The sequence below is a fragment of the Scyliorhinus torazame genome, chromosome 22 (genome assembly GCF_047496885.1).
Source record: "Scyliorhinus torazame isolate Kashiwa2021f chromosome 22, sScyTor2.1, whole genome shotgun sequence".
Classification (NCBI taxonomy): domain Eukaryota; kingdom Metazoa; phylum Chordata; class Chondrichthyes; order Carcharhiniformes; family Scyliorhinidae; genus Scyliorhinus; species Scyliorhinus torazame.
The window spans coordinates 100,869,200-100,887,643 of NC_092728.1; the positions used below are offsets into that span (position 1 = coordinate 100,869,200).

The 18,444-nt window shown below is 44.5% G+C and overlaps 1 protein-coding gene across 2 annotated transcripts in view; it reads right to left on the reverse strand.

The window, feature by feature from the left end:
• qsox2 (quiescin Q6 sulfhydryl oxidase 2) overlaps positions 1-18,444 on the reverse strand; it is a 106,077-nt gene that overhangs the window by 64,125 nt on the left and 23,508 nt on the right. For both annotated transcript variants that reach the window (XM_072488741.1, XM_072488740.1), the window contains exons 2-6: positions 16,652-16,752; positions 14,439-14,487; positions 12,228-12,333; positions 9,497-9,587; positions 8,335-8,480 (exon numbers count right to left, since the gene is read on the reverse strand). In XM_072488741.1, the coding sequence (XP_072344842.1) occupies positions 8,335-8,480; positions 9,497-9,587; positions 12,228-12,333; positions 14,439-14,487; positions 16,652-16,752 (493 nt within the window). The remainder of the gene's footprint in view (positions 1-8,334; positions 8,481-9,496; positions 9,588-12,227; positions 12,334-14,438; positions 14,488-16,651; positions 16,753-18,444) is intronic.

The following is an 18,444-nucleotide window of genomic DNA, read 5'->3' on the forward strand; positions in this document are numbered from 1 at the left end:
GTGGTCAATGGTGACTCGCAAGGTGTTAATAAAGGCAGATTTAGTGATGGCAATGCAGTTGAACATCAAGGGTATGTCTTTCGGTTTTCACCTGTTGGATTACCTGCCACTTATCATCCCAAAACTGAATGTTCACTAGGTCTTGCTCCATGTGGATAAGGACTTCTTCAGTATCCAAGAAGCTGAAAATAGCATCAAACACTGTGCAACCACCAGCAAACATCCCATTTCTGACCTTATGTCGGAGGGAGGTCATTGATAAAGCAGCTGAAGATGGTTGAGCCTAGGTTCCTGCCCTGAGGAACTCTTGCAGCAATCTCCTTGGGTATGAAATAATTGGCCTCCAACAAACAAGACCATGTTTCTTTGTACAGCTGGAATAATGTGCATTTTCTCCTCCATATTTAAAGGAATTTAAACTTGCATTGGATACAGCACAGTGAAAGTTCACTAGATGAGAGGGCTGTCCTGTGTTGAGACTCAGTAAATTGGGTCCATATTCTCTGGAGTTTAGAAGAATGAGAGGTGATCTCATTGACATACTTAAAATGAATATTTGGCAGCGTATGAGACCTTTCTTCCCGTGGTTGGGAAATCTAGAACATGGGGCACAGTTTCAGGATAAGGGACCAACCATTTAGGACAGATTGGAGGACAAGTTTCTTCAAAATGTTGTTCAAAATCTTTGGAATTCTGATGGTTGTACGTTTTCCATCATTGAATATACTTAAAGCTGAGATAAGACAGATTTCTGGCCTCTCAGGAAATCAAGGGATATGTGGAGAAGGTGGGAAAGTAGAGTTGTAGCCCAAGATCAGCCATGATCATATGGAATGGTGGCACAAGCTTGACAGGCTCCTGCTCATATTTTATGTCCTACATACTCGGTATGACTCCAGCTGGTGAAGACTTTTCTCTCCCGATTCTTCAAATTTTACGGGGGTTCCTTGATGCCACACCCTGTCAAATGTTGCCTGGCTGTCAAAGGCAGCCATTCTCACTTCACCTCTGAGATACAGCTCTTTTGTCAATGTTTGGACCAAGGAGTGGGATCTGGAGCAGAGTGGCCCTGGCAGAAACTAAACTGAGCAGTGAGCGAGTGTCACTTGATAACAATGGCAATGAGGACATTCATAACAGCAGACGGATGAGGTGATAACTGACCTGATTGGATTTGCCCCATTTTTTGTGGGCAAGACCAACCTGGACAATTTTTCACTTTGTTAGATAGATGCCAGTGGGGATTTGTCAGGGCCAATAGACTTTTCTGCATCCACCGCATTCAGCAGTTTCATATCATCTGGAGTGAATCATATTAGCTGCAGACTTTCTCCCACAATGCTGCAAACCCCAAGAGCAGACAGAAATTAATCATCGAGTGAACCTTTCTGGCTGAAGATGTTTGTAAACACTTCAGGTTTTTCTTCTGCATTCATGTGTTGGGTTCCACCATCACTGGAGCTCTGGGTGTTTGAGGAGCAGTCTCCTTCCATTAGATGCTTAGTTCTCCATTCAATCTAATCTTTTGGTTGTTAGATTGCTCAGCTGTTTGTAGCATGCATGTAGTGCTACATTGTAAGCTCACCAGGGTGGTATCTCATTTCAAATCGGTCTATCCACTTTTATCATAGCTTTTCTTTGGGGTTTGATAGTTGAAAAACTTGCTAGGCCATTTTAGAGGGCAGTCAATAGTCATCTATATGTGGTCTGGAGTCATATAAAAGGCACAAGAAAGAACAGCTTATTGGCTTCACAACAAGGACATTGAGTGGATCAGACTTTTTTTCAACAATCAGATGTATCAGTAATGGTGACCATGAAGATAACTTTTGAATCCCAGATTAATTTAATTTAAATTCCTCAGTTGCCATGGTGATATATGAATTCCAACCTCAGGGACTCCCCGTGGCGGCCATGGAGCGCACACAGGGCAACTCTGCCTCAAAGGGGTAGAATTCAACTCTTTTACCGGAAAATGGGAGAATTTTGATGGGAAAGTGTAGTTGAAGGTGTGCAGAAGTCCCCTTCTGGGAGTGGCATGTCTGCTGGTGCGGCATGGTAGCACAGTGGTTAGCACGGTTGCTTCATAGCACCAGGGACCCGGCTTGGGTCACTGTCTGTGCGGAGTCTGCACGTTCTCCCCGTGTCTGCGTGGGTTTCCTCCGGATGCTCCGGTTTCTCCCCCCCCCCCCCCCCCCCAAAGTCCTGGAATATGTGCTTGTTAGGTGAATTGGGCATTCTGAATTCTCCCTCAGTGCGCTGGAGTGTGGTGGCAGGTTGACAACGGGAAGGGCGGTTGGGCAGCTATGGAGGGCGAGGGGAGGCTGCAGGATGAATATGGAGAGAAGGCAAGCCGCACGTTAGCTCATCAGCTACAGAGGCAGGCCGCGTCTAGGAGGGTACAGATGGGGAAGTTAGTGTCAGAAGCTAAACGAGGCGTTCAGGGAATATTATGAGGAACTGTACAGGGCAGGTCCGGGGGTGAGGAGAGGGATATGGGCGGTTCTTAGAAAAGCTGGAATTTCCACGGTTGGATGAGGAGACGAGGCAAGTTGGGGAAGGCTCCAAGGCCATATGGTTACCTGGAAGAATTTTATAAGGAGTTTGGGGCGGAACTGGCACCACACCTACTGGGGGCATTTAGCAAGGCAATGGAGAAGGGGAACTGCTGGAGACAATGACACAGGCGACAATTACAGACGCAGAGAAGGCATTTGATTGGATGGTGTGGGGGTACCTGTTCGAGGACCTGGGAAGGTTTGGGCCAAAGTTTGTGGCATGGGTGCGTCAATTGTACGTCGCCGCGTCGATTGTATGTTGCCCCGGTGGCGAGTGTACGGACCAATGAGATGAGCTCACAAAGTTTCGGGTTGCATAGGGGAACAAGGAAAGAAACATTTGCATGTGGGCCGTACAGGCCCATATTGCTGTTAAATATGGACGTGCAAGCGCTGGCTAAGTTCGTGGCGGGGAGGATGGAAGGATGTGTTCTGGGTGGTTGCAAAAACCAAACGGATTGGTTGCAAAAACCAAACGGGTTTTGTAAAGGGCAGGCAACTCTCGTGTATGGTTGGCACGGAAACACAGTGGTTAGCACTGTTGCTTCACAGGGTTCCAGGTTCGATTCCCGGCTTGGGTCACTGTGCGGAGTCGGCATGTTCCCCGTGTCTGCGTGGGTTTCCTCCGGGTGCTTGGGTTTCCTCCCACAAGTCCCGAAAGACGTGCTGTTCGATAATTTGGCCATTCTGAATTCTCCCTCACTGCACCCGAACAGGCGCCAGAGTGTGGCGACTAGGGGATTTTCACAGTAACTTCATTGCAGTGTTAATGTAAGCCTACTTGTGACACTAATAAAGAGTATTATTAATAAGGTGATTACCGAATGAGATCATGACCTCGTCGAGAGGACGGGTACAGGAGGTGATGATGTCTACAGATGCGGAGAAGGCATTTGATTGGATGGTGTGGGGGTACCTGTTCGAGGACCTGGGAAGGTTTGGACCAAAGTTTGTGGCATGGGTGCGTCAATTGTACGTGGCCGCGTCGATTGTATGTTGCCCCGGTGGCGAGTGTACGGACCAATGAGATGAGCTCACAAAGATTTGGGTTGCATAGGGCAACAAGAAAGAAGTTTTACAACACCAGGTTAAAGTCCAACAGGTTTGTTTCGATGTCACTAGCTTTCGGAGCACTGCTCCTTCCTCACCTGAGGAAGGAGCAGCGCTCCGAAAGCTAGTGACATCGAAACAAACCTGTTGGACTTTAACCTGGTGTTGTAAAACTTCTTATTGTGCTCACCCCAGTCCAACGCCGGCATCCCCACATCATAGGGGAACAAGGCAGGGGTATCCGCTGTCGCTGCTACTGTTTGCGCTAGCGATTGAGCCCTTGCCAATGGCCCTTAGGGGGTCAGCAGAGTTGCAGGGGATTAGGAGGGGGAGTAGGGAGCACCGGCTGTCGCTGTACGAGGACGACCTGCTATTATATGTCATACCCGCTGGAGAGTATGGGGAGGAATATGAACCTATTAGAGAGGACTGGGGCTTTCTCACAATATAAATTGAACGTGGGAAAAAGTGAGGTGTCCCTGGTGAATGAGTTGGGTCAGAGAGTTAATTTAGGGGCGTTGCCATTTAGGGTAGCCAAGCGTAGGTTTAGGTATTCGAGGACCCAGGTGGCGGGAGAGTGGGCGACATTGCATAAGTGGGACTTAACAAAGTTGGTGGAGGAGATAAAGGAATACTTTAGGAGGCAAGATACACTGCACCTGACACTGGCGTGGAGGGTTCAAGTGGTGAAAAAAAATGTCCCGCCAAGGTTCCTATTTATATTCCAGACGCTCCCGATTTTTATTCCAAAGGCCTTTTTGCAGAAGTTGGATACAGTCATTTCAGAGTTTCTATGGGCGGGGAAGGTGGCATGGTTGAAGAGGTCCCTTTTGCAGAGACAGAGGCAGAAAGGGGAGTTGGCGTTACCAAACCTGCTGCACTACTAATCGGGCAGCAAGTGCGGAGGCAGTGGTGGGAAGGGTAGGGGTTAGAATGGCTTAGGGTGTAGGAAGAGTCCTGTAAGAGGTGCAGCCTGAGGGCAATGGTGACGTCGGCCTCCCACTAGCACCGAGGGGGTATACGGGGAGTCCGGTTGTACAGTTCACAATAAAGGTGTGGAAACCAGCTGAGGAGACATTTTAGAATGGAGGGGATGTCAGTGTTAACATCATTGTGTGAGAACCACTGATTTAAGCTGGGGGAGACGGGTGGTACATACAGGAGGTGGAGAGAGGTGGGGCTGCTGAGGGCGAGGGATTTGTATCTGGAAGAGAGGTTCACAAGCATAGAGGAGCTGAGGGAGAGGGTAGAGCTCCCGAAGGAAATTGAATTTAGGTATTTACATGTAAGGGACTTTGCACAGAAGGTGTGGAAAGGATTTCCCAGGCTGCCGAAATATGCCCTTTTGGAACGGTTGCTTCTTCTGGATGTGGAAGGAGAGGGTAGGATTGGGGACATATATGGGTGGCTGGGAGAGCAAGGGGGTACTCAAGTGTTGGCACAGTGGTTAGCACAGTTTCTTTACAGCATCAAGAATCCCAGGTTCAATTCCCCACTGGATCACTGTCTGTGCGGAGTCTGCACGTTCTCCCCGTGTCTGCGTGTGTTTCCTCCGGGTGCTCCCCCGAAAGATGTATTGTTAGGTGAATTGGACATTCTGAATTCTCCCAGTGTACCTGAACAGGTGCTGGAGTGTGGCAACCAGGGATTTTCACAGTAACTTCATTGCAGTGTTAATGTAAGCTTACTTGTGACAATAATAAAGATTATCAGGGCAGCACCTTGGCGCAGTGGGTTTGCCCTGCAGCCTCAAGGTGCCACGGTCCCAGGTTCAATCCCGGCTCTGGAGAAAAAAGAGAGATAGGTTGGGGAGTGTGGATGGAGACACTGCATAGGATGAACTCGACTTCCTATTGTGCGAGGTGGAGTTTGATACTGTTTAAGGTGGTACACAGGGAGCCCATGACACGGGCAAGTATGAGTGGGTTCTTCCAGGGGGTGGCAGTAGAGTGTGAAAAGAAGTGTGGGCGGGGAGCAGCAAATCATGTGCATACGTTCTGGGGATGTGAGAGGCTAGAGAGATACCAGGAGGGAGTGTTCTGGACGCTAGCAAAAACTGTGGGGGTGGAGGTCGGACCGGACCCGATGGTGACAATTTTTGGGATATTGGAAAAGCCGGAGCTGATGTAGGGGAGGAAGGCCGATGTTGTGGCCTTCGTCTCTCTGGCCTGGCGAAGAATTTTATTTGAATAGTGGACGAATACGCCACTGGGGGTGGCTGCCTGGCTAGGGGATCTATATGACTTCCCAAAACTGGGAGTTGGAGTGTGTTCCCCAGATTATCTATGTTTTTGTACTTTTTTGAATAAGTTTGGAATAAAATACATTTAAAAAAAAAAATGAATTCCTAACTTCAGATCATTGGTCCAGATTACTAGCCCAGTAACATAACCACTAATGTTACTGTACCACCATAGCCTTCAAATGAAAACTAACTTTAAATAATGATTTCTTTTAGATATACAAATGGAGCATACAAATTGGTCAAAACATATCCCAAGAGGAATTTATAACAAAAACAATTTGAGAGATATTTTAATCAGACCATGGTGGGTGAATCAGTAAGTCATTGAATGTGGTTGTCAAAAACTGGCGGAGTTTGGACACAAGAGGAGGGAATTAAAAAATAGATTCCTCTGGTGCACACATATCTCGCACCGCTATCCCCAAAGCATGTTCCAAGACAAAAGTCAAGAAAAGGTGATCTACTAGTCAATAGTTGCCAATGTGCCTTGAACTAGTTCCAGGGCCTGTAAGTGTGATCAACGGCAACCTCTCTTTCCTTCCAAAGGTAAGGTCACCTGACAACTTTCTCAGTGCCCCCTTTTTATGCAGAAAAGATTAGGAACTCACTGAATGAGGATCTTAAAGCACAAATCCATATTTTAACTTTCTCTGTAAGAAGTCTTACAACACCAGGTTAAAGTCCAACAGGTTTGTTTCAAACACTAGCTTTCGGAGCACTGCTCCTTCCTCAGGCGAATGAAAAGGTAGATTCCAGAAACATATATATAGACAAATTCAAAGATGCAAGACAATGCATAGAATGCAAGCATTTGCAGTTAATTAAGTGTTTACAGATCCAGAGATAGGGGTAACCCCAGGTTAAAGAGGTGTGAATTGTCTCAAGCCAGGACAGTTGGTAGGATTTTGTAAGCCCAGGCCAGATGGTGGGGGATGAATGTAATGCGACATGAATCCCAGGTCCCGGTTGAGGCCGCACTCATGTGCGCGGAACTTGGCTATAAATTTCTGCTCGGCGATTCTGCGTTGTCGCGCGTCCTGAAGGCCGCCTTGGAGAATGCTTACCCGGAGATCAGAGGCTGAATGCCTTTGACTGCTGAAGTGTTCCCTGACTGGAAGGGAACATTCCTGCCTGGTGATTGTCGCATGATGTCCGTTAATTCGTTGTCACAGCGTCTGCATTGTCTCGCCAATGTACCACGCTTCGGGACATCCTTTCCTGCAGCATATGAGGTAGACAACGTTGGCCGAGTCGCACGAGTATGTACCACGTACCTGGTGGGTGGTGTTCTCACGTGTAATGGTGGTATCCATGTCGATGATCTGGCATGTCTTGCAGAGATTGCCATGGCAGGATTGTGTGGTGTCGTGCTCGCTGTCCTGAAGGCAGGGTAGTTTGCTGCAAACAATGGTTTGTTTGAGGTTGCGCGGTTGTTTGAAGGCAAGTAGTGGGGGTGTGGGAATGACCTTGGCAAGATGTTCATCTTGATCGATGACGTGTTGAAGGCTGCGAAGAAGCTGTCGTAGTTTCTCCGCTCCAGGAAAGTACTGGACGACGAAGGGTACTCTGTCGGTTGTGTCCAGTGTTTGTCTTCTGAGGAGGTCAGTGCGGTGCGGGACCAAATTCGCACCTCAATATGCCGAAACACATTTAAGAAGCCATCCCCTAAGGACAAGTCCTCCGTATACACAGGATCTGCTCAGATGAAGAGGAGCATAACAGACATCTACAGACGATGAAAGATGCCCTCGTACGAATGGGATATGGCACTCGACTCATCGATCGAAAGTTCCAACGCGCCACAGCAAAAAACGAGACCATGCTGACGCTGCGACAACGAATGAAGCGACAATCACCAGGCAGGAATGTTCCCTTCCAGTCGGGGAACACTTCAGCAGTCAAGGGCATTCAGCCTCTGATCTCCGGGTAAGCGTTCTCCAAGGCGACCTTCAGGACATGTGACAACGCAGAATCGCCAAGCAGAAACCTATAGCCAAGTTCCGCACACGAGTACGGCCTCAACCGGGACCTGGGATTCATGTCGCATTACATTCATCCCCCACCATCTAGCCTGGGCTTGCGAAATCCTACCAACTGTCCTGGCTTGAGACAATTCACACCTCTAACCTGGGGTTACCCCTATCTCTGGATCTGTAAACACTTAATTAACTGCAAATGCTCGCATTCTAAGCATTGTCTTGCAAAGATACATGTTTCTGGAATCTACCTCTTCATTCACCCGAGAAAGGAGCAGTGCTCCAAAAGCTAGTGTTTGAAACAAACCTGTTGGACTTTAACCTGATGTTGCAAGACTTCTTACTGTGCTTATCCCAGTCCAACGCCTTCATCTCCACATATTATCTTTCTCTGGCATGGCACCATGCATTGACTTTTCAATGCTCTGCAGTTCTTCACTATCCTCCATTAAACATTGTGTGCTATGGTCAAAGATTCTGTATGCTTTAACTGTTGCACACTTACATGTAAATCAATCCATGGGAGCCATTAGGATAGAACAGGTAGCAAGATGGCACTGAATGAATGCCAAATTTCTCCATTAACTTCTCGTCGGAATCCAGTGCTCGTTTTACAACAATATTTTCATACTGCATCAAATCAAGTATCACCTGTTAGAAAACAATGAAAACTTAATATCGTGAGTATTTGAAATATATAAATGTCCTAATAAGCACTTGATCAACCTTCCATTTTTTGTTTGGCAGTGAATATTGGTACAGGCTGTTCCGATCGATTGCCAAAAAAAAACCAGAGCCTGGGTTTAGCATCTCATCCAAAGAACTGAGCCTCTAGCGTACAGGACGTAAAACAGTACTGCCAGGTCTCCACTGAGATATGTGCACCTGATATAGGGCTTGAATTCTGCCTTCTACCAAACTGACTTCAATTCACATCAATTACACAGTTCAGAATTTAACTGCTGGAAATACAAGCATACAACAACTCCGCATAACTGAAGACAACTCGATTTCAAAATCCTGCATTGAGTTTTACATTGCTTCAGCTTCTCAGCGATCGACAGAGCCAAAGCAGAAAGATTTAATATTGCTTTAGTTAATGCTGTACAAGAAATAGTTTTCTTTACAGATTTGGTTACATACCATAGAATCCCTACAGTGGAGAAGGAGGCCATTTGGCCCATCGAGTCGGCACCGACCCTCTGAAGGTACACTGTACCCAGGTCCAACCCCCCGCCCATCCCACCCCATCCCCGTAACCCCACCTGCACACCCCTGGACACGAAGGGGCAATTTATCATGGCCAATACACACAACAAGCAACTCTTTGGATTGTGGGAGGAAACCCAAGCATTTGGAGGAAACCCTTGCAGACACAGCACAGGGAGAACATGCAAGCTCCACACAGTCACCCAAGGCTGGAATCAAACCCGGGTCCCTGCCGGTCAAACAGCAGTGCTAACCACCGCGCCACCCTTATGTGCATTTTCTGTGCTTAGTCTTAGCTTCCCTCATTTCAATTTTAAACCAGTAGCAAACGGGTATCATTTTAGCCAAAGTGTATAAAAATAAGATACAATATCCCTTTGGTTTTGGCTGGCTGGGAGTGGGTCCGTGCAGGTGGTAAGAAGGGGAAATAAAGAATCAACGAGGACACAAAATCTCACCTCCCGACCGACGTAGGACAATTCTGTTTCAAATATAACAGCTGTATAATGCTTCTGGTGTTTATCCAACAAAGATAGGATAGAACTAGAGCTGAAATAAAGAGTAAGAATGTCATACTTTTCAGAAAGACATTACACAAGGAAAATTTCAAATGCATTTATACTGACCATATTTTTAAAAATAAATTTAGAGTACTTAATATTTTTTTCCAATTAAGGGGAAATTTAGCGTGGCAAATTCACCTACCCTGCACATTTTTGGGCTGTGGGGGTGAGACCCACGCAGACACGGGGGGAATGTGCAAACTCCACATGGACAGTGACCCAGGGCCTGGATCGAACCCTAGTCCTCAGCACCATAGGCAGCAATGCTAACTACTGCACCACCGTGCCGCCCCTACAGTGACCATATTAGCTTTACATTTAAAAATGTATACTGGAGATGGCATCAAAAACTTTGTTCTATAAACTTATTAAATTATATTAATGTACGGTATGGTTTAGCTCAATGGGCTAGACAGCTGGTTTGTGATGCAGAACCAGGCCAGCGCGGGTTCAATTCCCGTACCAGCTGAGAATTCTGAATTCGCTGTGTGCTCGAACAGGCGCTGGAAAGTGGCGACTAGGGGCTTTTCACAGGAGCTTGATTGCAGTGTCAATGTAAGCCTAATTGTGACAATAAAGGTTATTTCTTTATTTACTTCTGCACAGTATAAGTTAATAGATATAGTTTTTAAATTTAGCTTTCAAGGCCATATGTTGGCACAATGTGGCAGGAGCTCAGTATAATGTGGGATCCACACCAGTGATCTTTATGATGAAGTGTATCCAACTTTTGCCCACTTTATTCTGAACTTGGATTCTTATTTGGTTACAATTAAGTGCGAACTGATAGCGATCACATACCTCACAAGTGGCTATTCCCCACTATAGGGAATGAATATTGTGTATTGCCAGAAAATCTGGCTATTAAACACAGTCAACTCCAAATCTTTTTTTCACTGTTAATGTGCTATGTTTCAAGCAGGGCTTGTTGGATACAGTTTTGGAGAGGGAACACAAGACAATTCATCCCTTCTGTCGTCCAAGGTCAATTACAGCAGTCTGATTTTTCAACCAATTCAGCAGCAACAGGAAATCAAACCTGGTACATTCTTCCCTGTATATCTAAGTACTACAGCAGTCAGTACCCAAAGATCCATAATGATCAGTCAATTATATGCAATCATGTAGAGAATCGCAAGAATTCTAATCTACTCAGTGATATTATGGAAACAATAGAAATCAGAGATTCATACACTCAAAGGAAGTGGGAGGATAGTTACCAGGGCCATGCTCTTCCATCTCCCACAACCTGGCTTGTGAGAACCAGAGCTAGGGCTGAGAGCATAAGACATAGGAGCAGAATTAAGCCATTCGGCCTATCGAGTCTTCTCCACCATTTCATAATGGCTGTTTCTCATCCCCATTCTCTTGCCTGCTGCTCATAACCCCTGAACCCCTATTAATCAAGAACCTATCTGTCTGTCTTAAAGACACTCAGTGATTTGGCCTCTACAGCCTTCTGTGGCAAAGTGTTCCACAGATTCACCACCTTCTGGCTGAAGAAATTCCTCATCAGTTTTCTTTTGCTCAATTCATTTTTTCCCCAATTAAGGAGCAATTTAGCGTGGCCAATCCACCTACCCTGCACATCTTTGGGTTGTGGGGGCGAAACCCACGTAAGCAAAGGGAGAATGTGCAAACTCCACACGGACAGTGACCCAGAGCCAGGATCGAACCTGGGACCTCGGCACCGTGAGGCAGCCGTGCTAACCACTGTGCCACCATGCTGCCCTCTCACCTCGGTTTTAAAGGATCGTCCCTTCAGTCTGAGGCTGTGGCCTCGGGTCCTAGTTTCTCCTACTAGTGGAAACATCCTTTCTACGTCCACTCTATCTAGGCCTCTCAGGGTGGCTGTTTACTGTATAATATGGGAGAATAGGTAAAATGCCTTTATAAAAGTTGCATATAGACATAAAAATTAACAACTTGCCACAAATTTAACTGGGCAGCTAAACTATCCAGTGCTATGCTTTTTTGATGTACTAAAGAACAAGAACACACAAGAAATAGGAGGAGAGGTAGACCATACGTCCCAAAGAGGCTGCGCCGCAAATCAGTACAGTCCTGGCTGATCTCCAGCCCAGTTCCCTGCCTGTTCCCCCCAACCCTCGATTCCCTGAGATACCAAAACTCTGTCCATCCTAAACATATTCAGGAGAAATAAAGTATCAACGAGCATCTACAACCCTCTGGGGCTTGAAGTACTTAAAGAGTGGAACATCTCCATAGAATACCTACAATGCAGGAGGCCATTTGGCCCATTGAGTCTGCACCAACCCTCTGAAAGATCACCCTACCTATGCCCATGCCCCCAACCTATCCCCATTATTCAACCTAACCTGCATATCTTTGGACTGTGGGAGGAAGCCGACGCAGACATGGGGAGACTGTACAAACTCCACAGTCACCCAAGGTGGGAAGTGACTCCAGGTTCCTGCTGCTGTCTGTGCCACCCCCATTGAACCAATGAAACAGTCAGCGCTTGTAGCACCCAGTTTGAGCCTCAGATACTTGCAAGCATAGCACTTAACAGAAGACCCTTTCCAAATGTGCACCAAGCATACAGTTTCATTGCATGTGCACAGATGGCATCACTGAGAAGAACTGATACTTCCAACTACAGTACCTTGCCACGCCAAGAACAGGACAAGCAGGAGGCTTGTTTACACTTGTGTGATTTTGTAGAAAGTCGATCATTATTTGTCGCACAGTCTGCAACTCTCTGTTTGGACCTGTAAAATAAATTTACATCTGATATCTAAAAACTACCATAGAACCGTCACATTTCCATGAACCTTCACATTTCCATGAAATCATTTTCATCCATGGGTTCAGCAAAACCAAACGACAAAAGCACTACTGTGGTGTCTTTCATCCACAGCAATTACATACTGGGCACCAGGATTCAAATTCTAGGTAATAATTAAAAGATGAAAGATTTTGAAGAAATCAAAGCTTGAATGACCTAACTCCAGAAGTATAACAAAATGCTGAAATATAGCAATCCATCGTCATCCATTCCAACCGTGGGAATTCTAGCAATACAATTAGAGGGATAGACTTTTGGATGACAAAGTCTCAGTTAATGTCACAAGTTTGATTTCACAGTAAAAGAAGAACCACTTGTGTTTTCTTCGTATGTACTTTGTGGTTTCTCCCAGCTGTATCCAGCTCTCCTGTTCTGAATTTTTAATTCCATGAGCTGTACTTTTGAGTTCTGGTTCGAAAGCAGCAGAAGGTCTTCATTAAAAATCCCAATTACTTTTTGAAATCAAATCGTACCTCCGAAATGCAGAATCAAACAGACAAATATATTTTCAATCCACTAACTACAGTAACAAAATTGACGCGGATTTTTTGGGTCAAAAACACTGTACCCAGGTCCAATCCTCCGCCCATCCCACCCCATCCCCGTAACCCCACCTGCACACCCCTGGACACCCCTAGTTCATTGAATGGCTAGCTTTGAATTCTTAAAAAACATTATGGTAGAATCGGACAAATAATGGGTCTGGAAGTGCAAATGGGAATAATAGATACATTAAAAACAAATTATTTTCATTCAGAAAAGTTTTTCATTATAACAAAACAATAACATCTAACATATACCATTGCGAAATACACCAACCCACAACCACAGCACCCCCCCCATAAACAAATTTACAAAACCCAAACCGGCCCCTGCAATTGGTGGTGATTAATTACCTGAAAAAGATGAAAGACTGCCACCTTGAGTAGAACCCTTCCACTAACCCCCTCTGTGTGCTTAATCTTCTCAAGATACAAAAGTCCATCAGATCACTCAGCCAGCCAAGACACTGGGCGGTGTCGGGATCCTCTACCGGAGCAATACTCGCCTCCAGACTATGACTAGGTCAAAGTGAGGACATCAGCCTTCAATCGTCTGCAGCACCGGTGAATCCGATACACCAACAAATAGCCACCAATGGGTACGGCTCCAGCTGAATACCCAGAATCCCCGACATGGTGCCATAAAGGGAGACCCAAAACCATACAAGTTTAGGACAAGACCAAAACATGTGTTTATGGTTCACCGATCTCCCAACACAATGCACGCGCCCATCGTCAACCCCCGAGAAGAATCCACATCCTGGTCAGGTGCGCCCTGTGCCCCACTTTGAACTGGATCAAGCTGAGCCTAGCCCAAGAAGAGGTTGAGTTAACCCTGTGAAGACCCTCTCTCTCTCTCTCTTGCCCCCCCCACCAAACCAAAAACAGGCACTGTTCACCCTCCCACTTTCCCTTTACTTCTTCCAACAAAGTTTGCTCCATCGACAGGATCCGGCCAGAGATATCTAAATAATTGATACATCAACCGCTGCTGTCTGAAAATGTTCCCACTACAGACTTAAGATCGATTCTATTTCTAATTGCCCTAATGTTTGGAGATTTGTACAGGAACAATTCGCTCATCTATCTTTAAATACAACAATATTGCTGTCACTTGGAGACTTGAGAAAAAACAATTATTCAAGCATTAAAGTAGGATTCATCCTTTGAGGCACAACATTTACATGTGCTAGCCACCATGTTGAAACCTGACCATGTCAGAAAATAAATCCAGATATGTACCACAACCTTTAAGCATGAACAGTTAATAAAATGATTAAGTAATTGTTGCTGCCCTCTCGATCCACTCCCAAATTGGCAGATTTAAAACTCTTGCTTAAAATTGGATCTTCTTCGAGGAGTGTTAGATTAGCATTGACACTTCACAACACTTGGCATGGCCTGAAGGAAACATGAACCACCATGTTGAATGTTGCCATTTTACGTCTAATTGTGGGAATTTCCCTGTAATGCTTGTATACATTACCTTTGTAATTTTCTCCTGTTGTGAACTTGGTTGCAAGTGCTTTGAAGAACTGCAAGGGGAAAAACAAAATAAAATTTAACACTGTTACACCACAGGTTTTTTTACTGACAGCATGTGAGTTGGTGGAAATAAAATGGCTCAACAACAATTCATTTGAATATCTTAACCTAGAAAACAGAGCTCTGTTGTAAAGAAAACTTGGCAAAAGAAAGAAACGATCCATTCCAAAAGGCTCAGTTGACCTACAGTCAGAGATTAGAAACTGTATATGCCACTTGTAGAGCCAACAGTTGATAATTTATATTTTCTAACTACGGCAGTGTGTTCTATTCTGAAGCAAAATTTTAACTCTTTGTGCTCATGTTCAGAAGCAAATCAGATAGTCATGCCCTGATTTGAAACAGAAGCTGCACTGGACCTTACCACGAGAAAGCAAGCGAGATTTTCATGGCTCAAGAATTAATGTTCCAATTACGAGAGTAGGCCATTTGGCCCCTCGAACCTGTTCCACCACTTAACCATGGCTAATCAGATTATGGCCTCAGCTCCATTGTCCTGTCAGCCCCCATAACCCTCAATTTTCTTGTGGACAAATTGTTGAAAATGATAAGAGTAGCTGTGCTAACAATTTCTAACTAGAATTTGATCGATGACACTCTCAGTAGATCAGGGGACAATACAACCAAGAATGACAACTGCTGTTGCACTCACCTCCAAAATATCGTCCCGTTTTGACCCCAAGGAGACAGGGGGGAAAAAGTGCCCAGTTCTACACATTATATTTCAGGGGGAGAGAGAAAAATGGAGTATCTGTCCCATCTCACTTTGGTTCAAACTGAACGACTTGCCCCGAGGCTGGCCAAGGTCTAAATTCTGACCAAAGCAAGGAGTTGAGTAGTAATGTTTTACTGCCATGTTCTCAAATCAATGACGACTCAAGGTTTAGCTCTTAACAAATCAAGCCAAAGCCAGGTAGTGTAACATATTTGAAATGAATGAAAAATGAAAATCGCTTATTGTCACAAGTAGGTTTCAAATGAAGTTACTGTGAAAAGCCACATTCCGGGGCCTGTTCAGGGAGGTTGGTACGGGAATCGAACCGTGCTGCTGGCCTGCCTCGGTCTGCTTTAAAAGCCAGCGATTTAGCCCAGTGTGCTAAAACAGCCCCTCACCCTGCTTAAAAAATCAAAGCCAATAACTGACAATGCAACATGGAGTTTAGATGTCAAATTAAGGCATAAAACACAGTACCAGGCTACAGACTAGAACAAACCAAGTTTCACAGGACTTGGAAGAATGCTTTTGCCTCCAAAATACATGTCCACTTAGTACCCGCTGGCCAGGCTGAGGAATACAGCAAAAAAAGCCACCATCTCTTACTGTATTGCATCTGATGTTTGTGGGACAGATTAGAAAAAGTAATTACTTTTGTATAATACTTAATTACCAGTACTTTTCAAGGCATTCAAAGATTTTGAATACATTATCTGGTAATATGGGCACATTGCTCACAGACCATTCAAGTGCCATCCTATTACACCTGGATACCAGTCAGGAATTGCAATTATTGATTGATTTTATCAACCCTTGATGTAGAAATGCTTTGGTCCAGACAGAGCTATGAACAAGCATAAAATAAGAATTGAACTTGGGATTTTCAAGTGCATATGGTTTTGTGCTAAACCAAGGTGGTGCCTTTACCTTAGGCGTGCCTGTATCACACTACACCATTAAGACTGTTTGGTTCTCAGTTTCCTTCATATTCCACTAAAGAAAGTACAGGGAAGCAGGCAATTGGTCTTTTCTCAAATTAAGCAATAAAGGATAACAAGCAATAAACTTTACTCCACTTGATTTCTGTTCTTTATCTACCCCATGCAGCACCCTCTGCTACTAACTTCTTTTGGAAGGCATTACATTTGTTGGAAGCAAACGAGTGTCAATAGCAATTCACTACGGTTATAGTTGGAGACCCACTACATTTAGCAACATTTATGATTATGTTTTAAGTGCCATTTACTACTCTAGCAGGTGGAGAAAAGGGACATCAAATTTCAACAGAACAGATGGTGCATTGATGGAATTGAACACCAGCATTAAGAAAGATGACCTTGTTTTCCATATCAAAATACAGCAATTTGCAAAGCCAGTGACTTACTGCATTAAGCCTGTTCTCTCCAAAAGCCACGATTAGTTATCAGGCATGTCCTTACCCTAAAGGTTGGATAGAAGTGAATGCCATATTCTGCACAAGTGGCAAAATTCTTCTCATCGGCACAGTCCATCACACCTACTCGGATTGCCAATTCCCAGTCTGAAAAGGGAAAATGTAATGCATTATTTCCTGGATAAAAACACAGTATTCTTCTGTTTTTTGTAAAAGGCTTCAACTAGGTGTGATTTTGTGTGGAGCACCCCCACCCCACTTTCCATTCAGTGACTCTTGAATATGCTGTAACAGCCAGAAAACAGGGAAGGAAGAAACGTTTTTCATTTCAGAAGGCAAAGTCGCAAACCTGCCTTCAAAAAACAACATTTTTTCCACTTACTTAACCTCTCAATAGGTTTGTTCACTTCACAATTGGTAATCTTTCAACCTCACAACTACATGAAAGACAAGGCTGCCATTTTAACTGTTTCCAAATACAAATAATATTGTTTTAAGTAGAAACCAGCCATGTAACTCCGCACCTAGTGCTATAATGCTGCATCTGTACTTGAAATCAGTCAGGGTAAAGCCAGTAGACAAGTTACACGTTGCCCACACTTCACCATGTGAGCAGTAGGTCAAGTGTGCAGAATTCTGTTCCCCAGCCAAGGGTCAGAACGCATGTAGTGTTACGATCCCATTTGATGTTATAACTGGACAGGAAAATCCCAGAAGTGAACCCTGGTTCAAAAGAGTGGAGGAACAGATTTACAAGACCTCTAATTAGTTTCAACATGAAAAAAACATTTATGAAACATGAAAAAATTGGATAATACTCCTTTACCCCAAATTAACAATTACACAGAGGTTTTAAAATGAACATGGATTACAAAGTACATCTTAAACTACAATGGTCTCATTAACACACAAAGTCTAGTTTAAGCACACACAATGACCGTTGTAAGACGCTCCTTTCTGAATGCAAATGCGTAACTATGGATTTCTCCTCAAAATCCACTTCCCCCAACCCCGTCAGATTATTATTGTACTGAGCCACCGTGTCTCACTGAACTCCCGCTTCCACATGAATGATTTGAAATTCTGCTTTCAAAAGTCACACTTTCAAATCTTCTTTTAAACTGTGCTTTCTCTTTTAAATTGTGCTTTCACTCCACTGCTTCCATCAAGGTTTCGCTTTCAGGTTTTATACCTCTCAGGCAGTGCTCCATAGTATGGCTTTTCTTCCAGCAAGGCTGAGTGAGATGTTCCCTCTTTAATCTTCAAAAACTAACTGTGCCTGACAGAGCTGCGAGAGTTGCTTTCTCGCTCACTACCTATATCCAGCTGCTCTGGCTTCCAGTTAAAACTAAGAATAAAGGAAAGCCCTTCTCTCTGGAAAGTGGCTTCCTGTTGCTCAGAGTGACTTCCTTCAATTTACTCTTCACACCGTGACCCTCTCTCGGCAAAATAGAATCACATTTGGAATTGAAACCAATCCCCACATCCAAAAACCTTTGTCCAGCATAAATCTAACTATAGGTTTTACCTTTCCAGGCACAGAAACATTAAATTAAGCCCACTTAATTATACCTTATTTCAAATGTTTACCAAGACAAATATAAATTCCTTAAAACTACCTTTGTTTTCCTAACAGGGACAGTAACTAAAAATTATTCAAATGCAAGCTTATTAAATGTCACAGTATGACCAGAGTTACAGCAGCCTAAGTATCAGATGTGCCTGCCTCCTACTCAGGCTTGTGGATTAACTTGATAGTGACCTTGCAATTGCTGATGTAGCTCATGAATATATCACTGAGCTACTGAACAATTTAAAAGATGAACTTTAAAACGATGT